This window comes from Taudactylus pleione, unplaced genomic scaffold (genome assembly GCF_031769625.1).
Source record: "Taudactylus pleione unplaced genomic scaffold, aTauple2 ptg001198l, whole genome shotgun sequence".
NCBI lineage: Eukaryota > Metazoa > Chordata > Amphibia > Anura > Myobatrachidae > Taudactylus > Taudactylus pleione.
The window spans coordinates 291,331-315,475 of NW_028285599.1; the positions used below are offsets into that span (position 1 = coordinate 291,331).

Here is a 24,145-nt window from a genome sequence, read left to right on the forward strand (position 1 = left end):
TTACTTATTGTTACTTAGCAGGATATTATTATTCCCTGTTACTTATTGTTACTTAGCAGGATATTATTATTCCCTGTTACTTAGCAGGATATTATTATTCCCTGTTACTTAGCAGGATATTATTATTCCCTGTTACTTATTGGTACTTAGCAGGATATTATTATTCCCTGTTACATATTGTTACTTAGCATGATATTATTATTCCCTGTTACTTAGCATGATATTATTATTCCCTGTTACTTATTGTAACTTAGCAGGATATTATTATTCCCTGTTACTTATTGGTACTTAGCAGGATATTATTATTCCCTGTTACTTAGCATGATATTATTATTCCCTGTTACTTATTGTTACTTAGCAGGATATTATTATTCCCTGTTACTTATTGTTACTTAGCAGGATATTATTATTCCCTGTTACTTATTGTTACTTAGCAGGATATTATTATTCCCTGTTACTTAGCAGGATATTATTATTCCCTGTTACTTATTGTTACTTAGCAGGATATTATTATTCCCTGTTACTTAGCAGGATATTATTATTCCCTGTTACTTATTGTAACTTAGCAGGATATTATTATTCCCTGTTACTTATTATAACTTAGCAGGATATTATTATTCCCTGTTACTTATTGTAACTTAGCAGGATATTATTATTCCCTGTTACTTATTGTTACTTAGCATGATATTATTATTCCCTGTTACTTATTGTTACTTAGCAGGATATTATTATTCCCTGTTACTTAGCAGGATATTATTATTCCCTGTTACTTAGCAGGATATTATTATTCCCTGTTACTTATTGTTACTTAGCAGGATATTATTATTCCCCATTACTTAGCATGATATTATTATTCCCTGTTACTTATTGTTACTTAGCAGGATATTATTATTCCCTGTTACATATTGTTACTTAGCAGGATATTATTATTCCCTGTTACATATTGTTACTTAGCATGATATTATTATTCCCTGTTACATATTGTTACTTAGCATGATATTATTATTCCCTGTTACATATTGTTACTTAGCATGATATTATTATTCCCTGTTACTTATTGATACTAAGCAGGATATTATTATTCCGTTACTTAGCAGGATGTTATTATTCCCTGTTACTTATTGTTACTTAGCATGATATTATTATTCCCCGTTACTTAGCATGATATTATTATTCCCTGTTACTTATTGTAACTTAGCAGGATATTATTATTCCCTGTTACTTATTGATACTAAGCAGGATATTATTATTCCCTGTTACTTATTGTTACTTAGCAGGATTTTATTATTCCCTGTTTCTTATTGTTACTTAGCAGGATATTATTATTCCCTGTTACTTAGCAGGATTTTATTATTCCCTGTTACTTAGCAGGATATTATTATTCCCCGTTACTTATTGTTACTTAGCAGGATTTTATTATTCCCTGGTACATATTGTTACTTAGCAGGATATTATTATTCCCTGTTACATATTGTTACTTAGCAGGATATTATTATTCCCTGTTACATATTGTTACTTAGCAGGATATTATTATTCCCTGTTACTTATTGTTACTTAGCAGGATATTATTATTCCCTGTTACTTAGCATGATATTATTATTCCCTGTTACTTATTGTAACTTAGCAGGATATTATTATTCCCTGTTACTTATTATAACTTAGCAGGATATTATTATTCCCTGTTACTTATTATAACTTAGCAGGATATTATTATTCCCTGTTACTTATTGTAACTTAGCAGGATATTATTATTCCCTGTTACTTATTATAACTTAGCAGGATATTATTATTCCCTGTTACTTATTGTAACTTAGCATGATATTATTATTCCCTGTTACTTAGCAGGATATTATTATTCCCTGTTACTTATTATAACTTAGCAGGAGATTATTATTCCCTGTTACTTATTGTAACTTAGCATGATATTATTATTCCCTGTTACTTATTGTTACTTAGCATGATATTATTATTCCCTGTTACTTATTGTTACTTAGCATGATATTATTATTCCCTGTTACTTAGCATGATATTATTATTCCCTGTTACTTATTGTAACTTAGCAGGATATTATTATTCCCTGTTACTTATTGTTACTTAGCATGATATTATTATTCCCTGTTACTTATTGTTACTTAGCATGATATTATTATTCCCTGTTACTTATTGTTACTTAGCAGGATATTATTATTCCCTGTTACTTATTGTAACTTAGCAGGATATTATTATTCCCTGTTACTTATTATAACTTAGCAGGATATTATTATTCCCTGTTACTTATTGTAACTTAGCAGGATATTATTATTCCCTGTTACTTATTGTTACTTAGCATGATATTATTATTCCCTGTTACTTATTGTTACTTAGCATGATATTATTATTCCCTGTTACTTATTGTTACTTAGCAGGATATTATTATTCCCTGTTACATATTGTTACTTAGCAGGATATTATTATTCCCCGTTACTTATTGTAACTTAGCAGGATATTATTATTCCCTGTTACTTATTGTAACTTAGCAGGATATTATTATTCCCTGTTACTTATTATAACTTAGCAGGATATTATTATTCCCTGTTACTTATTGTAACTTAGCAGGATATTATTATTCCCTGTTACTTATTGTTACTTAGCATGATATTATTATTCCCTGTTACTTATTGTTACTTAGCATGATATTATTATTCCCTGTTACTTATTGTTACTTAGCAGGATATTATTATTCCCTGTTACTTAGCATGATATTATTATTCCCTGTTACTTAGCAGGATATTATTATTCCCTGTTACTTATTGTAACTTAGCAGGATATTATTATTCCCTGTTACTTATTGTTACTTAGCATGATATTATTATTCCCTGTTACTTATTGTTACTTAGCATGATATTATTATTCCCTGTTACTTATTGTTACTTAGCAGGATATTATTATTCCCTGTTACTTATTGATACTTAGCAGGATATTATTATTCCCTGTTACTTATTGTTACTTAGCAGGATATTATTATTCCCTGTTACTTAGCATGATATTATTATTCCCTGTTACTTATTGTAACTTAGCAGGATATTATTATTCCCTGTTACTTATTGTTACTTAGCATGATATTATTATTCCCTGTTACTTATTGTTACTTAGCATGATATTATTATTCCCTGTTACTTATTGGTACTTAGCAGGATATTATTATTCCATGTTACTTATTGTTACTTAGCAGGTTATTATTATTCCCCATTACTTAGCATGATATTATTATTCCCTGTTACTTATTGTTACTTAGCATGATATTATTATTCCCTGTTACTTATTGGTACTTAGCAGGATATTATTATTCCCTGTTACTTATTGTTACTTAGCAGGATATTATTATTCCCTGTTACTTATTGTTACTTAGCAGGATATTATTATTCCCTGTTACTTAGCAGGATATTATTAATCCCTGTTACTTAGCATGATATTATTATTCCCTGTTACTTATTGTAACTTAGCAGGATATTATTATTCCCTGTTACTTATTGTAACTTAGCAGGATATTATTATTCCCTGTTACTTATTGTTACTTAGCATGATATTATTATTCCCTGTTACTTATTGTTACTTAGCATGATATTATTATTCCCTGTTACTTATTGTTACTTAGCAGGATATTATTATTCCCTGTTACTTATTGATACTTAGCAGGATATTATTATTCCCTGTTACTTAGCATGATATTATTCCCTGTTACTTATTGTAACTTAGCAGGATATTATTATTCCCTGTTACTTATTGTTACTTAGCATGATATTATTATTCCCTGTTACTTATTGTTACTTAGCATGATATTATTATTCCCTGTTACTTATTGGTACTTAGCAGGATATTATTATTCCATGTTACTTATTGTTACTTAGCAGGATATTATTATTCCCCATTACTTAGCATGATATTATTATTCCCTGTTACTTATTGTTACTTAGCATGATATTATTATTCCCTGTTACTTATTGGTACTTAGCAGGATATTATTATTCCCTGTTACTTATTGTTACTTAGCAGGATATTATTATTCCCTGTTACTTATTGTTACTTAGCAGGATATTATTATTCCCTGTTACTTAGCAGGATATTATTAATCCCTGTAATTTATTGTTACTTAGCAGGATATTATTATTCCCTGTTACTTATTGTTACTTAGCAGGATATTATTATTCCCTGTTACATATTGTTACTTAGCAGGATATTATTATTCCCTGTTACTTATTGTTACTTAGCAGGATATTATTATTCCCTGTTACTTATTGTTACTTAGCAGGATATTATTATTCCCTGTAACTTATTGTTACTTAGCAGGATATTATTATTCCCTGTTACTTATTGTTACATAGCAGGATATTATTATTCCCTGTTACTTATTGATACTTAGCATGATATTATTATTCCCTGTTACTTAGCAGGATATTATTGTTCCCTGTTACTTATTGTTACTTAGCAGGATATTATTATTCCCTGTTACTTAGCAGGATATTATTATTCCCTGTTACTTATTGTTACTTAGCAGGATATTATTATTCCCTGTTACTTAGCAGGATATTATTATTCCCTGTTACTTATTGATACTTAGCAGGATATTATTATTCCCTGTTACTTATTGTTACTTAGCAGGATATTATTATTCCCTGTTACTTATTGTTACTTAGCATGATATTATTATTCCCTGTTACTTAGCAGGATATTATTGTTCCCTGTTACTTATTGTTACTTAGCAGGATATTATTATTCCCTGTTACTTATTGTTACTTAGCAGGATATTATTATTCCCTGTTACTTAGCAGGATATTATTATTCCCTGTTACTTATTGATACTTAGCAGGATATTATTATTCCCTGTTACTTATTGTTACTTAGCAGGATATTATTATTCCCTGTTACTTATTGTTACTTAGCAGGATATTATTATTCCCTGTTACTTAGCATGATATTATTATTCCCTGTTACTTATTGTTACTTAGCAGGATATTATTATTCCCTGTTACTTATTGTTACTTAGCAGGATATTATTATTCTTCGTTACTTAGCAGGATATTATTATTCCCTGTTACTTATTGTTACTTAGCAGGATATTATTATTCCCTGTTACTTATTGTTACTTAGCAGGATATTATTATTCCCTGTTACTTATTGTTACTTAGCAGGATATTATTATTCTTCGTTACTTAGCAGGATATTATTATTCCCTGTTACTTATTGTTACTTAGCAGGATATTATTATTCCCTGTTACTTATTGTTACTTAGCATGATATTATTATTCCCTGTTACTTAGCAGGATATTATTGTTCCCTGTTACTTATTGTTACTTAGCAGGATATTATTATTCCCTATTACTTATTGTTACTTAGCAGGATATTATTATTCCCTGTTACTTATTGTTACTTAGCAGGATATTATTATTCCCTGTTACTTAGCATGATATTATTATTCCCTGTTACTTATTGTTACTTAGCAGGATATTATTATTCTTCGTTACTTAGCAGGATATTATTATTCCCTGTTACTTATTGTTACTTAGCAGGATATTATTATTCCCTGTTACTTATTGTTACTTAGCAGGATATTATTATTCCCTGTTACTTAGCAGGATATTATTATTCCCTGTTACTTATTGTTACTTAGCAGGATATTATTATTCCCTGTTACTTATTGTTGCTTAGCAGGATATTATTATTCCCTATTACTTGTTACTTAGCAGGATATTATTATTCCCCATTACTTAGCATGATATTATTATTCCCTGTTACTTAGCAGGATATTATTATTCCCTGTTACTTATTGTTACTTAGCAGGATATTATTATTCCCCATTACTTAGCATGATATTATTATTCCCTGTTACTTAGCAGGATATTATTATTCCCTGTTACTTATTGTTACTTAGCAGGATATTATTATTCCCTGTTACTTATTGTTACTTAGCAGGATATTATTATTCCCTGTTACTTATTGTTACTTAGCAGGATATTATTATTCCCTGTTACTGTCACTGTATCAGGAGTAAAATCCTTTTACCAGTAAATTGTTACAAATGTGATTATTTGATAGTTTAACGTCTCAATGAATAAAATTAGCAAACTTATCAGTATATTAATACAATAAAAAATCATTATTTTAATGTCCTGTAGATTTTATTAAGACAAGAAGAGAAATCACATTTGTAATAATAGTAATAAGATCACATCTAATTAGTGAAATACAATGTGTAAATAAATAATATGCTAATGACCTATTCACTAAATATTAGATAAATGTGTTATTGGGTCACGCCGGCTCTGCTCTGACCAGAACCTCAACCTCAACTTGGAGCGGCCTTATGGACGCTCGCATAGCTGTGGGTTACCACCCACAGCTCATGCGAACGTCCATGATGATGGTCGCGATCGTCAAGACCATCGCGACCATCGGGCTTGCGACGAGACCCTGCGGAAGGGTCTCGTGGCCGCAAGCCCTGGAGTGCTTTTGGCTCTATAAGAGCCCAAATCACTCCCACTGACATCACTAGTGATGTCAGTGGGGCCGGACTCAGACGGTAGGCATTCCAATGGTAACGCCTCCGTCTGGCAGCCATGCCCCCGGCACGCCCACCAAAGGGGGCGTGCTGTCAGTCACCATCGACAGCACGCCCCCTTTGGTGCGAGATGCGGAGCGACAGCTTGGCTGTCGCTGTCCGGGTCTCACGCATGCGCACGACGGAGCTCCCTCCATTGTAACATCGACCCGCTTGCGAGCGGGTCTGAATGAGACCCTGAGTACAATGAGACACAGACTGTCATGTTAGTAACAGATTTATTACTAATCAGGGGAAGACGTGTAATCGCTGTGTGACGCCGCGTGTGACGATTATATCTGACCTTGTTGCCCATCTCTCAGGCAGGTTGTGCGCTGCGTATAGGTGGAAGCTCAGGTGCGGCTGCTTAGTGTCCGGGGGGCCGGTCGCACGGCTAACTACAGCCTGGAAATCAGCCTGGAAACTTCTGCTGTAGATGTTGATAAGCTGGGAAATGACCCTGGAAAGTTCTCTCACCGCGCTCTGCACAGGGGCTATAGGGGACAGAGCACACATTATAGATTCCATACAGTCCTCTCACCGCGCTCTGCACAGGGGCTATAGGGGAGAGAACACACATTATAGATTCCATACAGTCCTCTCACCACACTCTGCACAGGGGCTATAGGGGACAGAACACACATTATAGATTCCATACAGTCCTCTCACCACACTCTGCACATGGGCTATAGGGGACAGAACACACATTATAGATTCCATACAGTCCTCTCACCACACTCTGCACAGGGGCTATAGGGGAGAGAATACACATTATAGATTCCATACAGTCCTCCCACCGCACTCTGCACAGGGGCTATAGGGGACAGAACACACAGATTCCATACAGTCCTCTCACGCACTCTGCACAGGGGCTATAGGGGAGAGAACACACAGTATAGATTCCATACAGTCCTCTCATCGCACTCTGCACAGGGGCTATAGGGGAAAGAATACACGTTATAGTATCCATACAGTCCTCTCACCACACTCTGCACAGTAAATACAGCGGCGTCTTACTATAGACCAGGATAGGCCATGGGAGAATTGCTGCATAGACCTGTATGGGCCATGGGAGAGTTGCTGCATAGACCTTTATAGGCCATGGGAGAGTTGCTGCATAGACCTGTATAGGCCATGGGAGAATTGCAGCATAGACCTGTATGGGCCATGGGAGAATTGCAGCATAGACCTGTATGGGCCATGGGAGAATTGCTGCATAGACCTGTATGGGCCATGGGAGAATTGCTGCATAGACCTGTATGGGCCATGGGAGAATTGCTGCATAGACCTGTATGGGCCATGGGAGAATTGCTGCATAGACCTGTATGGGCCATGGGAGAATTGCTGCATAGACCTGTATGGGCCATGGGAGAATTGCTGCATAGACCTGTATGGGCCATGGGAGAATTGCTGCATAGACCTGTATGGGCCATGGGAGAATTGCTGCATAGACCTGTATGGGCCATGGGAGAATTGCTGCATAGACCTGTATGGGCCATGGGAGAATTGCTGCATAGACCTGTATGGGCCATGGGAGAATTGCTGCATAGACCTGTATGGGCCATGGGAGAATTGCTGCATAGACCTGTATGGGCCATGGGAGAATTGCTGCATAGAAATGTACCAGACTCATAAATCAGTTTTGCTCTGTTGGTGCCAATTGGACATTTGGAAATGGGTGAGGAGTGAATGTTGAGTGTGCTGCACTGCCATCTAGTGGCTGCTACCTGAACACCAACCTCTTCCAGTGTAATATGGGTGATGTAATATTCATCTATAGAGGAACCGCCGGGAGTGCACGTACAGACCGGTATAATCCCATCATCAATAAATGAGCGGCAGGGAGAGCAGAGCTACTAGCACATTAGATCACACACTTACACGCAGAGGCCACTGTATTATGTATTCGGCTCTAGTAGGGTATGACTGTGCTGGACACAATCCTGGGAAGCTCCGGCCCATGGCGACATGATCGCATCACGCAGAAGCTACGGATCTGACGGCTGCATTTTCATGCTGCAAATCTCCCTTCCCCCACATCCTAAAGCACATCTACCTACCTACGCTCCCAAACAGTCAGTGAGGGCGTCCCCCAGACCATGTTATTCTATGAGAATGGCATCATAATGGCCGCAACCCCTCTTCATAGACCTGCGATTTGCTGACAGGGCGTAATGACATGCGATGCCTGCCCTCGCCACATCACCGGGCAGCTGCATTTCCCCTGCGGAGGGAACTATGGAGCTGATTCAGACCCGCTCGCTAGGATGCGATCGCTCATAGCTGGCCGATATTTGCAATCTGCGCATGCATCGCAATGTGCTTGCGCGCGTTCGCTCGCCCAGCATAGACAGCCTAATGAATGAGTGACAGAAGAAGCCATTTGTGGGTGTGACAGGGGCTGGCCACTACAAACGGGGGAATGGAGGTGCGGACACAGGCGTGCCTGAGCGTCTCAACGCCGTTTCAGAGGTGTGCATAATTAACAGGCAGCGTCATTGTACACGTCACCTGGTTGAAATTGAAGAGATCGCAGTGCTTGAGGCAGGGTATAGTCAACCTCAAGCACTGCGATCACATCCGATGGTTTCATGAACTTCCTGGAGAGGACGTGCGCAAGTGGGCGTCTTATGAATGGCTGGTGGGTGCCTGCATACACTAAGTGATCGCATGCCAAAAAACAGTGGGTGTGCCGATGCCTGTATGATCGCCTGCCTTGCTGGGCGTGCACTGGATTTGCATATCCTGCTGTCATTAGATGGCGAGACAGAGGCGGCCATTGGGGTACACGGATCTCATTGTCATGTGGTGTGACATAACACGTTATCCTGCTGTCATTACATGGTGAGACAGAGGCGGCCATTGGGGTACACGGATGTCATTGTCATGTGATGTGACATAACACGTTATCCTGCTGTCATTAGATGGTGAGACAGAGGCGGCCATTGGGGTACACGGATGTCATTGTCATGTGGTGTGACACAACACGTTATCCTGCTGTCATTAGATGGTGAGATAGAGGCGGCCATTGGGGTACACGGATCTCATTGTCATGTGGTGTGACATAACACGTTATCCTGCTGTCATTACATGGTGAGACAGAGGCAGCCATTGGTGTACACGGATCACATTGTCATGTGGTGTGACATAACACGTTATCCTGCTGTCATTACATGGTGAGACAGAGGCGGCCACTACAAGGTGTTACGTGCTGGGCGGTCACGTATGCTCTGCTGCGTAGCACTGATGTAACCCTCGGTTATCTGAGCTACTGTCACCCGTGTCAGCTGGAAGCAGTCTGGGCATTGTCCTCTGACTTCTCTAATACCCATTTTACAGCAGAGCTAAAACCCGGGTTATTGCAGGGTTACAGGGCTACAATCCACCTATAACATGGGAATGACCTGTGTAAACCTGCAGTATAAATGGCGCGATCTGGGTCACGAAGGACGCTTGGAGATTATGTCATCTCCAAGCGTCCACTACCACGCCGGTGGAGCCGGGTCACTGCAGGCCAGGCTCCGCTGTGAACGACGCCGTCTCGGTAATATCGTCGTTTGGCGCCGGCTAAATCCCGGCTCTGATCCGGTTTGAAACCCTGTTCCAGCCTCCGAGTCAGACCTGGAATTTAGGTATAAAAGCGGTATAATTAACCGCAGGACCGCCACTCACTGGACGGTCTGTTTTGCGCCCCACTCTCCGTAACCTCTGCAGTAGGGGTGGGTAATAAGCACCCCACCCCCAGCTGTTGTTGAACTACACATCCCAATATGCCCTGCCACAGTTTTGCTATTTGGACATGCAAAAACTGTTACAATTCATGCTGGGATTTGTAGTTCAACAACAGCTGGAGCGCCACTTATTGCCCACCTCTGCTCCAGTGACTGTTGTGAGTGACAATCCCAGGAAATCAGCAGTTTCTGAGATGCTCAAAGCATGAAACCAACTATCAGTCTGGTATTTAGTTTCAGCAGTCAATAACTGAGCATTTTGGCCATCTCTATATCCTTTATGCACTGAGTTGCTGACTGGATATTTGCAGTAATAGGAAGGTGTACCTAATAACGTGGCTCCTGAGGGCCGGATTTAGAGCTACACAAACAGTGGCTGCAATCAGTGGTTTCCGCGCTTGGCAATAAATGTGTATATCCTCCTGTACTGGGAGCGGGTTATATCTATGCGCTCATACTGACCCCATCCATACATAACATATATACTTCTGAGGATAGTGACACCAGTCTTCATTTGTATGTGACTGAGGCTCAGCTGAGCGTACGACTGTTTTCACACTGCACACGTAATTCATTCCAGGAACAGCTACCGTTATGTCTGTAGGGGTGCAAGTGGCCATTATCACATAGGCAAAGTTCGGAGAGGTCGTGGTAACGCAACTGTGCGCCATGAGGAATAGTGTGAAAGCGTAATTACAACAGTTTGCAGAAGGATAGAATAGGGCTGGTGAGGGACTCTGAGCATTATAGCGGCTAGGAATCCAAGCGTACGGAGAAGGGATTACCGGCAACAGACAAGTATTCGCACTTAGGGCCCGATTCAGACCCGCTCGCTAGATGCGTTCGCACACAGCCGTCAGCTGCTAAAGTATGTAAATTCCGCGATCGCACGGCAAGGCATTACCACGCCCACTATGTCTTGGCGTGCAATTGCGGAATTTGTATTTAGACGCCACCAGCCTGTCACAAGACGCCCACTTTCTCTTAGTAACACGTCATCTCCAGGAAGTGTATGTAACAATCGGTAACATCGAGTAACATCGGACCCATACGCAGCACTTATGACTGACCATACCCTTCCGCAAGCACTGCTGTGTGTAATTCAGCCATGTGATGTGTATGGTGACGCTGCGTCTTATTTATGCACACCTCTGAAACGGCGTTAAGATGCACAGACACGCCTGCGTTTGCACCACCACTCCCCCGTTACCATCGACCATCTCCTGTCGCCACCCACAAACGGCTCGTCCTGTCACTCAGTCTATCGAGGCGGCTATGTGCAGCGTGCGAATGCTTCCCGATCACATTACCTAGTTCACGCACTGCGTCTTATACACATGCGCACATTGCAAACATCAGCAGGCTACGTGCGAACACAGACTAGCGTGCGGGTCTGAATTGCAATGTGAGAGCGATTACATTTGACTTGCGTTCAACACTACTTCAGGAACACCCTATCGGTTCCCCAGTAGAAGAGGTAACGTGCTCCCATCATGCTGCATTAATCGGTTGCACAGAGCAGCGCCGGCATTAATCGGTTGCACAGAGCAGCGCCGGCATTAATCGGTTGCACAGAGCAGCGCCGGCATTAATCGGTTGCACAGAGCAGCGCCGGCATTAATCGGTTGCACAGAGCAGCGCCGGCATTAATCGGTTGCACAGAGCAGCGCCGGCATTAATCGGTTGCACAGAGCAGCGCCGGCATTAATCGGTTGCACAGAGCAGCGCCCGCACTGTATGGCCACCTGTACAAGTGATGTAACATTCCAGCATTATTGTGTCATTGTTCTGTGTAGTCTACAAAGTGTCTGATACGGCTGCACATTTGTGCACACTGCAAAGTTCTAATAAACACGCCCCATAGTGTATAATAGATGTCAGTGTAATAAGCGCATATTACGTTACTTACACAGAGTGGTTGGCGACTGCGTCCAGATCTGTGGGGAAATCAGAAAATCTGAGTTAACAACTTGAAAAATTTCCCGCAATTTAATTGAACTTATTTGGAAAAATCCACAATTAAACTGGAAGTGATTCAATATAAAGGCGGCTTCTGCTGATATACAGTATATTATGGAGGACTTTGCGGTGGACACTTGTCCTCCATCTTGCCCGTCACAAAAGACTATCCTTGTGTCTCCGATCACTCACTGACTGTACCTAGGACCAGGGGAGAAGAGCTCAACACTTAGATAATGTAATAATTCACTGAGATATTACTGTTACAGTGTTTCCATGTACGATGGAATGTGCGCGAGTCATACAAACTGCCTTGGCCATGGCTGAACAGGTTCTAGCATGGTCACCTAGCATGGACACGCAGCATGGTCACCCAGCATGGATACAGGACAGGCTGCTGCCTTAATGGTCCTGCGCAGGTCGTGCGTTCAAACTATTGTGACACAGTTAGGTTAGGGGGTCCCTCTCCTGGGTAGGGGACTCCTTCCTTACACACACACACACACACACACACAGCAGCAGGGAAGCAGCACACCAGTCTGGATGCAAGTACAAGCTGGTCGGCACCAGTCTTTATTGTACAATGACAGAAAACAAAGAAAACAAACAAAAATCCTAGCCCTGTCGGGGCACTAACTTCACAGGTAGTTCCCTCACTACCAGAACCTGGCAGGGCCTAATGCCCTCGCCAGCAACAAAGCACAGCACAGTACTCACAGATAGGTTTTCCAAGTGTCTCTGAGCAAACTCCCTGTCTGCTCTCCCAGGTGAGACAATCAGCCCTCAACAAACTAGGCTTATATTGGCCACCCTCAGGTGGGAACCCAATCAAGCCTGTTACCAGGCTAAGAGAACCAAAACCTGGAGTGGCCGTGGGTGGAGCCCTCCCTCTCCTCTCACCCACAACCCCCAGGTCCCAAACCGGCTTTTCAAAAAGCCAAGACTCAAGCCTGCTTCACTGCAGACTTTCTCCTGGGGGTTTAAAACACAAAAGACAGGAATCTGGGACAAATGTACCTGCCACAGACCACTTTGCCAGTGATCCTATCACATATCCCCCCCCTTTGTTTCGACCTGTGGGGCGGAACAACTGAAGCCCCCAAACAATGAACGCGTGACAACGCGTCAGCATTGGCCAGCTGGCTTCCTGGCCTGTGTTCCACTGAAAATGTAAAAGTTTGTAACGCCAAGAACCATCTCGTAATTCTCGCATTACTGTCCTTATTTTCATACATCCACTTCAGAGGGGCATGGTCAGTGATCAATTTGAACTTTCTTCCGACCAAGTAGTACCTGAGAGCCTCTAACGCCCACTTTATGGCCAACGCCTCTTTCTCCACTGTGGCATAGTTTCTCTCATGTACATTCAACTTTCTGCTAAGATAGAAAATAGGGTGTTCCTCACCCTCCTTGTTCTGGGACAGGACGGCTCCTATACCTACTTCTGATGCATCGGTTTGTACTATGAATTCGCTTTCAAAATTAGGAGTCATCAGGACTGGTTGGGAACACAACGCTACTTTCAACTCCGGAAAAGCTTTCTCTGCCTCAGGACTCCATTCTACCATGACTTTTTGTTTGCCTTTGGTCAGGTCAGTCAGTGGGACTGCCATGGTGGCAAAGTTGGGTATAAACCTCCTGTAGTACCCCGTAATTCCCAAGAAGGCTCTCACCTGCTTCTTATTCAGAGGCCGTGGCCAGTTTTGTATGGCATCAACCTTATTGAGCTGAGGCTTTATCAGGCCTCTGCCAATGGTGTATCCCAGATATTTTACTTCCTCCATGCCTAGACAACACTTTTTTGGGTTGGCTGTCAAACCTGCCTTATAGATGGAGTCCAACACTGCTTGTACCCTGGGTAAGTGAGACTGCCAATCAGGACTATGAACGACCACGTCATCCAGATAAGCAGCCGCATACCGTTTATGGGGCCTTAGAATCCTGTCCATCATTCCTTGGAAGGTAGCAGGTGCCCCATGTAGCCCGAAGGGCAACATCTTGTACTGAAACAAGCCCTCTGGCGCTGAAAAAGCTGTCTTTTGTTTGGCGCTCTCGGTTAACGGTACTTGCCAATACCCTTTGGTTAGGTCAAGAGTGGTTAAATACCTTGCCGTCCCTAGTCTCTCAATCAGTTCATCCACTCTTGGCATCGGGTAGGCATCGAATTTTGAAACACTGTTCAACTTTCGGAAGTCATTGCAGAAACGCACACTCCAGTCGGGCTTTGGAATCAACACAATGGGACTTGACCATTCACTATGCGATTCTTCAATAACCCCTAACTCTAGCATATTTTTAATTTCTTACGACACAGATTCTCTTTGTGCTTCTGGTAACCTATAGGGCTTTAGATTAACTTTAACCCCTGGGTCAGTGATGATGTCATGTTTAATGACCGAGGTTTTCCCAGGTACGTCAGAGAACAGCACCCTATTTCTAATCAGAAACACCTTGACCTCTTGTTGAATTGCCGACAGGGTTTTTGCCACTGTCACTTCGGGAACTAAGGGCCCTGGACTTACTGGAGGGTCTCGGACGGCCGACAGTACCGTTCTATCTTTATATGGTATATCTGTTCCGGCTTTCTTTTCCCCGGCTGGTAAACTTTGTAATTGACCTGCCCCACTCTTTCTAAGATTTCAAAGGGCCCTTGCCATTTAGCCAAAAGTTTATTTTCCACAGTGGGAACCAATACTAACACTCTGTCCCCAGGAGCAAAGCTGCGTAACCGAGCATTGCGGTTGTATACCCTCTGCTGTGCCTGTTGAGCCTGTTCCAGGTGCTCTCTCACTATCGGCACTACCGCAGCAATTCTCTCCTGCATTTGAGAAACATACTCAATCACGGTTTTGTAAGGACTAGACTGCCCCTCCCATGTCTCTTTGGCAATGTCTAGTAACCCCCTTGGGTGTCTCCCATACAACAAGTCGAAGGGTGAAAACCCGGTGGAGGACTGGGGAACTTCTCTTATGGCCAACAATAAATACGGCAATAAGTACTCCCAATCCCTACCATCCTTGTCGACCACTTTCCTAAGCATGTGTTTTAACGTCTTGTTAAACCTTTCGACCAGCCCATCGGTTTTGGGGTGATAAACCGAAGTTCTTAACTGTTCGATTTTGAACAGGCGGCATAACTCTTTCATGACTTTGGACATAAACGGTGTACCCTGGTCAGTTAGTATCTCCTTAGGTATACCCAGCCTGCTAAAGACATGAACTAGCTCTCTGGCAATGGTCTTGGTTGACGTATTGCGCAACGGGATCGCTTCCGGGTACCTGGTAGCGTAATCCATTATGACCAGAATATACTGGTGTCCCCTGGCAGACTTCATTAAGGGTCCCACCAAATCCATCGCTATTCTTTCAAACGGCACCTCTATGATAGGCAATGGAACTAGTGGACCCTTAAAATGTGGCCTGGGAGCATGATACTGACACTCAGGGCAGGATGCGCAAAAGTCAGATACCTCTTTATGAAGCCCGGGCCAGGAAAACCTCTGCATTATTCGCTCAGTGGTTTTCTCTACCCCTAGATGGCCTGCCGTTATATGACCATGGGCCAGATCCAACACTGTTCTTCTGTAGGCTTTGGGAACTATTAGTTGTTCCACAACATCTTCCCCCTTCTTAGTCACCTGATATAACAAATCCTGCCACATTGCCATGTGGGGATAGGACAAAGAACTATCAGGGTCTACGGGTTTACCATCAACTACTTTTACATTCTCCCTGGCTTTTACCAAAGTAGGGTCATTCAACTGCTCCACAGCAAAGACCTCTCTTCTGACCTCTAAATCAGGCAGACGATCACCTGGCCCAACAACACTTCCCACCTCAATGGGAGGCACATCAGTTGGCGGGCCACCGTCACGCTCCGCATTCTCTAGTTCGCCAATCATAGTAGAAAAAGGGAATAACTGACTCAGAAGAAACTCCCGCCTCCACTACATCGACAACCTTCTCAAATGGATCGGGGTTGTTCACCTCTGGAACAAAACGGCTTTCCCACAACTTCCAGAAGTGAGCAAAGTCTCTCCCCAATATTGCATCGTACATCAGACCATGCACCAAACCCACAGAAACTATAGCAGAACCACATGGTGTCTCGATGTTCACCTCGGCAGTAACATAATATCGAGTATCCCCATGTATGCAGTTCACACCAACAGTTTTCCCCTCACACCGCAAGGGGTTCACCAGCTCAGCTTTTATAAGTGTCACCAAGCTACCAGAGTCTAACAGTGCCTCTACTCGGTTGCCATCTACAGTGAGTACACACATGTGCTTATCAGTCACAGCCTGCCGGTCAGCCGTACAGGCTATCTGTGCAAAGAAAGACCCCCTGCGGTAGACATGAGCAGTATCACATTGCATAGGTTCAGTTGTAAGTGCACAATTAGCGGCAATATGGCCGAAGCCACCACATCGGAAACACTGAGTCATATTATTGTCTAGTCGTTTACGGGGCAAGAACCTTCCCGGCCTGGCAGGCCTGTCTCCAGGTTCTACACCCTCAGTCTTAGGTACATTCCACCGCCCAGCACCCTTCTCCCCTGGAACAGTCTTACCAGTGTCAGTGGGAGTTCGCCGGTGCGCCATCGGGGCTCGGTGGGGCATACTCATCAGCTCCTCAGCCGCCACGTACCTCTCCACCAGCTCGACCAACTGGTCCGCGGACTTAGGGTCTGCATGGCTCACCCACTTGCGCAGAGTCACAGGTAATGATCGCAGGTACCGGTCCATCACGACCCTTTCCACGATCTGTGGTCCCGTCAGCGTCTCGGGCTGTAGCCATTTTGAGGACAGATGGACGAGGTCATGCATCTGTGAACGTGGAGGCTTGTCCATATGGAACTCCCAGCGGTGGACCCGTTGGGCACGAACAAAGGTGGTGACTCCCAAGCGAGTTAGGATCTCCTGTTTTAGTTTTTTATAGTCCTTGGCATCAGCCAGGCATAAGTCAAAATAGGCCTTTTGTGGCTCCCCAGACAAAAAAGGTGCCACCAGACTTGCCCACTGCTCCTTGGGCCAACTCTCCCTTTCGGCCGTTCTTTCAAACGCGGTGAGATAGGCCTCCACATCATCGCCCGAAGTCATCTTCTGGAGGAAGTGACTGGCTCGTACGGAGTGAGTGGTGGTGGGAGGACCAGTACCAACATCTCTGGGCCAGGCGATCAGGTGCTGTACCACCTCTTTTATGGCCTGGCTGTTTTGCGCTAAGGCCCGGCGGGTTTCCTCGATGGCAACCTGTTGTTGCCCCTGGGCTGTCTCCAAGGCCAACAGTTGTACCCTGGTGGATTCCTGCAGAGCCCTGGTAGATTCCTGCTGAGCTGCTGTAGCTTGGAGCAGGGCTTTAATAATGTCCTCCATTTTGTCCTGGGGTGTAGGTTGGAAGCTGAACCTTGCCTCTCTGAGCATGGGCTGACGCCTCCTCTATGGGACTCCAAGGACACAGCGTTATTTCCACACTCACAAATTGGGTGTCTGTCCCTTTAATTTTTAAACGGAAAGTTTTCCTCTTGCTGCAACTTCAGTGTGTGTGGGTGCCCGCATTCTCCACCATATTGTGACACAGTTAGGTTAGGGGGTCCCTCTCCTGGGTAGAGGACTCCTTCCTTACACACACACACACAGCAGCAGGGAAGCAGCACACCAGTCTGGATGCAAGTACAAGCTGGTCGGCGCCAGTCTTTATTGTACAATGTCAGAAATAACACAAAGAAAACATAAACGTAAATCCTAGCCCTGTCGGGGCACTAACTTCACAGGTAGTTCCCTCATTACCAGAACCTGGCAGGGCCTAATGCCCTCGCCAGCAACAAAGCACAGCACAGTACTCACAGATAGGTTTTCCAAGTGTCTCTGAGCAAACTCCCTGTCTGCTCTCCCAGGGGAGACAATCAGCCCTCAACACACTAGGCTTATATTGGCCACTCTCAGGTGGGAACCCAATCAAGCCTGTTACCAGGCTAAGAGAACCAAAACATGGAGTGGCCGTGGGTGGAGCCCTCCCTCTCCTCTCACCCACAACCCCCAGGTCCCAAACCAGCTTTTCAAAAAGCCGAGACTCAAGCCTGCTACACTGCAGACTTTCTCCTGGGGGTTTAAAACACAAAAGACAGGAATCTGGGACCAATGTACCTGCCACAGACCACTTTACCAGTGATCCTATCACACTACTTACAGTAACACATAAGACCTTAAGGATAAAGGGCTGAGAGGATGATATAAAATTATACAGGAATTAAATCTACATAAGCAGAACTGATTATATACGTAACGCCAGAGCGCTATCTGTCATTCTGCGCATGTGTACAGCTTATTGTATGAGCGGTGCTTTACATAACACATTAAGCAACTGGAAGAGTAGATGTTACTTAGCGGCACTAATTTGTGTAACACATCCCTAGTTATGGCTCCTTTTCATGTCTCTCACCTGGACGCCTATTTAGCAAAAGATAGATAAACCCCCTAAAACCAATGGTTCCTTATTGTCACTACTCTTCACAACTGGTTTTGGGTCAATTTATAATTTCTTCCAAGCAGACGGCTGTTATGTCAAAGCCCAAAAACTGGACCAGTGTAATGGCCAAACTTTACACTCTGGGTTCTCCCGGGTCCCAGTCAATAGATCTACAGTAAAAAGGTTGACAATGACTAGATAGACACCGAATGGTAGACAGTCAACAGGTAGACAGGGACAAAAAGTCGAAATGGATGAAGATAGACAGGAATAAAAGGTTGTCAGGGTCAAGTTGTCGCCATTGAAATGGTCGGAACAAAATGGTTGACATTTTATTTTTTGTTAGGAACTTACCGGAGAATTAGGGTTCAGCTCTAGGAGGGATGGTTAGGGTTAGGCACTTACCCCAATGGTTATGATTATTCTCTAAGAGGGATGGTTAAGGTTAGGTACTTACCCCAATGGTTAGGCACTAGGAGGGATGTTTAGGGTTAGGTACTTACCCCAATGGTTAGGCACTAGGAGGGATGTTTAGGGTTAGGTACTTACCCCAATGGTTAGGCACTAGGAGGGATGTTTAGGCACTTACTGGAGGGTTAGGGTTAGTTAAGCACTAGAAGGGGCGGTTAGGGTCAGGCACTTACCCCTACGGTTAGGAACCAGGAGGAAGGGTTAGAGTTATTAAACAAAAATGTGTCAACCATTTTTGTGTCGACCATTTCAATGTTGACCTTTTGACCCAGTCGTCTTTTTGTACCAGTCTACCATTTGGTGTCTATCATGGCAGAGGCAGATCATGAGAGGGTAGTGCCCATGTGCAGCCTCCGTGTGGTCACCCCCCCCTTCTCTCGCTGGCACTGTCCCCGGTGATTCCAGCAGCGCTCATACACAGATCTCCAGAAACATGTTCCCGTGATACCCGCTGTGCTGATGGAGAGGTAAGTATATTGAATGGGTGCAGGGTGTGGGCTTCCCTAGACCCAGAGGCCTGTGCACCCTGCGCCCATTATACATACACCCACGCTACCAGAGGTGCGAGCATGGTACAGGGAAGGTAGCGAGCTCCGGTTCTCACAGTGATGGGAAGTCTCCTGTGTTAGTGTCTAACGTGCTCTCCGTTCGCTTTTGTTTCAGGAAGAATAGCCAGACTGCCAATGAGAGATTATTTGCCATCAGCATTTCAGCTTTGAAAATAAACTAAATCCGACCTTTCAAATTCCCAAAGAAGCTTTGATTCAGCAAAATTCTCAGAGCAGGGAACACGCTGAACCGACACTGAACTTCTGGAAATTCAGCCGTATTGCTGGGTGCGATGATAGATGCCCCCAGGGCGATGCCTCATCACCTTCTGCAACTAATACCATGAATGAATAAATCAAAGCTCTGCTCACTGTCAGGAAAGGTAACAAACCTCTGCTAACATGAACGGACGGCTCTTGTTCATAATAACTCTGTAATGAACGGTGACTCCCGTCAGACATCATTACATGGATTCCACCTTCTGACAACTTTATCTCTTACCTCAGTTACTTCACCGATGTGATCTCTGCAGTTTATGTCCAATTCACAGAGCATAGATAATCTGTGTTGTATCTGGAAATATGGACTTTGTATGGCAGATTATAATAAAGAAAATAACGTTCAGCTAATAGCCAGCGGTTCAGAACCAGACAGGGTAGTCATCCGGTAGTCAGAGAGGCAATTGTCTAAGAACCGTCAGGAGGTAGAGAGGGTAGTAATCCGAAAACCAAGGGTCAGGAGATAGAGAGGCAATTATGTGAGAACAATGGGTCAGGAGGTAGAGAGGTTAGTAATTTGAAAAACCATTGGTCAGGAGGTAGATAGGTAATTGTCCAAGAACCATGGGTCAGGAGGTAGATGTTACAGCTCAGGTCAGATAATTGGGTATAAGTCCCGCTACGGCGTTGAGGGCCGGTATACCTTGGCTTGATGTGGCCGTGTAGCAGCCTTGAGGGCTGAAGATAACTGATTGGCTGTGGCCTATGGACCAGTAGGATGAGGTGCGACCTTTGTGCCAGAAGCAGCCTTGAGGGCTGGAGGTGCCTGGTTGGATGAGGTCTGTGGGCCGGTAAGATCAGATGCGGCCTTTGGGCCGGCAGCAGCCTGTGCTAGTTGTGGCCTGAGGGCCAGTAGGATGAGGTGCAGCCTTTGGCCCGGTAGCAGCCTCTGGGCTTGCTGTGGCCTGAGGGCCAGTACTAACAGTCAATGAAAGGAGTCGCAGCCTATGGGCTCTGCAGCAGCCTTGAGGGCTGGATGAACTTGGCAAGGAGACACTGAGCGCTGCCGGGATGACACCAGCGGTTGTACACTGGGTAGTGTACTCTGGACACTGAAGTGCGCTTAGTGCCACCTGATGGCACAAACGGCAGGAGACAGGAATGCAGACCGAGCCACCCAGATGACACAAACGGCTGGTAATACTTATGGCAGACCGTGCCGCCTAGACGATACAATGCGGCTGGTACAATGGGGCTGACTAGACACAGGTAACTCGACTGAAAACAGGAGACCACACTGGAACCGGAAACACATGGAACGCTATCACCGGCATGAAGTGAAGGGCTAGCTGGCATTTAACAGAAACAGGGCCCAACCAAAGCAAGTCTCCCTAATGACAGACCAGTGAGCACCTGGGCTGTGCACAGACAGGAGAATCAATCAGAGTGCACCTGATGTAGCACACAGACAGGCAGTAATTAGCGCAGAAGCTCAGCAGCAACCAAGACTGCAAACAATATGCTGCTAACCACAGATCATAACAGGAGGAAAGAGGAGACTTCACCGAACGCTTGCCCGGCGCTCATCCCGCACAGCATTGGCAGTGTGGCGGCTTGTGACAGTAGAGAGGGTAGTCATCTGAGAGCCATGGGTCAGGAGGTAGAGAGGGTAGTCATCTGAGAGCCATGGGTCAGGAGGTAGAGAGGGTAGTTATCTGAGAGCCATGGGTCAGGAGGTAGAGAGGGTAGTCATCTGAGAACCATGGGTCAGGAGGTAGAGAGGACAGTCATCTGAGAACCATGGGTCAGGAGGTAGAGAGGACAGTCATCTGAGAACCATGGGTCAGGAGGTAGAGAGAATAGTCATCTGAGAGTCTGGGTTCAAGAGACAGAGAGGTAGTTATCCAAAACTCAGAGGAGAAACACAGAAAGACAGCCAGGTAGGTACCAGATATAGGATGTTAGCTAACAGAGAAAGTCAATAAACTGGCCGAATGCTGTTCCCAGGCAGCTGATAAAAGCTTATTACTATCAGCAGGTGTCATTAGGTCATACTCCAATACAAGCCTACAGATATAGGGGCATATTCAATTGGGGGTGAGAATAGCAAAAATCCTGCACAAGCGGGGTTTTCCTGCAGGAGCGGGGTTTTTGATTTTTTGAGCACCGGGAGGTTTTTATTGCACACCTCCAGAGCACGACCAATTTTTCCTAAACTCCACAATTTTAGAAAAAAAGGTCGGGAAATGCTCTGGGACCCCGGCGGCCCCCCTCCTAAAGACTAATTAAGCAATTGGAAGTTTCCAAATTAGCTTAGTCAGTAATACTCACCTTACGCAGTGGTGTCTTCTGCATCCAGCAACGGGACCCGGTCTCCTGCAGCAGCGGTGAGTATGTCAGTGTGGGTGAGTGTTTGAGTGTGTGTGTGTGTGTCCCAGTGTTCGTATGCCCCCACGTATCACACTAATAGTAATGGTACAGAGCACACACCTGAGCTGGCTGGTGATATCACTAATAGTAATGGTACAGAGCACACACCTGAGCTGGCTGGTGATATCACACTAATAGTAATGGTACAGAGCACACACCTGAGCTGGCTGGTGATATCACTAATAGTAATGGTACAGAGCACACACCTGAGCTGGCTGGTGATATCACTAATCGTAATGGTACAGAGCACACACCTGAGCTGGCTGGTGATATCACACTAATAGTAATGGTACAGAGCACACACCTGAGCTGGCTGGTGATATCACTAATAGTAATGGTACAGAGCACACACCTGAGCTGGCTGGTGATATCACTAATAGTAATGGTACAGAGCACACACCTGAGCTGGCTGGTGATATCACTAATCGTAATGGTACAGAGCACACACCTGAGCTGGCTGGTGATATCACACTAATAGTAATGGTACAGAGCACACACCTGAGCTGGCTGGTGATATCACTAATAGTAATGGTACAGAGCACACACCTGAGCTGGCTGGTGATATCACTAATAGTAATGGTACAGAGCACACACCTGAGCTGGCTGGTGATATCACACTAATAGTAATGGTACAGAGCACACACCTGAGCTGGCTGGTACATTGAAGCAGACAGATTTTGGGTAGCATGGGCGATTTCTTTTGTTTCCACTGACCGAAGGAGGTAGCAAATTTCTCTGACAGATTCCACCACATTTCCGTCTCCTGCATGCTAGCACATAAAATATATGAAATGATAAATTATGTTAATAGATACATAAACTCTTGAACATAATATCTGTATAACCAGCTCTGATGTTTGTCGAGTTCGGATGACATCAATTTAGTCATCAATTAGAATTGCAAAGCTGCGTGCGTGCATCATATCTATAGCCTGCGTGCGTGCATCATATCTATAACCTGCGTGCGTGCATCATATCTATAGCCTGCGTGCGTGCATACCTCATATCTATAGCCTGCGTGCATACATCATATCTATAGCCTGCGTGCATACATCATATCTATAGCCTGCGTGCATACATCATATCTATAGCCTGCGTGCATACATCATATCTATAGCCTGCGTGCGTGCATCATATCTATAGCCTGCGTGTAGTTTTGCAATTGTGATCCATGCTGAATCACTCCCAATATTTGTATATTAGAAGTAATTTTAGATTTTTGTCCTATTATATTGTCACATATTCACTGAGTAACTTCTTAAATACGGGATGTAGTCGTCATCCCAGCGAGCGGGATGCTGAGGGTCTGAATACCGGAGCCGAAATCCCGACAGATCGGGATCCCAGCACCAGTATCCCGACCACTGGCATCCCGGAGGTAAGTATCAGGGTGTTAGGGGGAGGTCAGGGTTATGTGGCAGAGTTAGGGGAGGGTTAGGGTTAGGCCCTGGGGCGGTAGTGTTAGGATTAGGGTTCAGGAAGGGGGAGGTTAGGGTTAGGCACCGGGGAGGGAGGGTTAGGATTAGGGTTCAGGGAGGGGGGGGTTAGGGTTAAGCACTAGAGGGGGAGGTTAGGATTAGGCTCCGGGAAGGGAGGGTTAGGGTAGGAGTTAGAAAATCACTCACCGTGCAGTCCTATGGGTGTCAGGATTCTGGCTGTCAGGATGCCAGTCGGTATTCTGACCCCCGGCATCCGGCATCCCGACAGCCGGGATTCCATACCCACCACAATACGGGATGTATATCATT

At 44.1% G+C, this 24,145-nt stretch overlaps 1 protein-coding gene across 1 annotated transcript in view; it reads right to left on the reverse strand.

Moving 5' to 3' along the window:
- Positions 1–24,145, reverse strand: part of LOC148451039 (phosphatidylinositol 3-kinase C2 domain-containing subunit gamma-like) — a gene marked incomplete at its 3' end in the record, with an annotated part of 402,128 nt that overhangs the window by 285,970 nt on the left and 92,013 nt on the right. The window contains exons 9-11 of the mRNA XM_088462349.1: positions 23,042–23,167; positions 12,215–12,242; positions 6,879–7,068 (exon numbers count right to left, since the gene is read on the reverse strand). Coding sequence (XP_088318475.1) covers positions 6,879–7,068; positions 12,215–12,242; positions 23,042–23,167 — 344 coding nt within the window. The remainder of the gene's footprint in view (positions 1–6,878; positions 7,069–12,214; positions 12,243–23,041; positions 23,168–24,145) is intronic.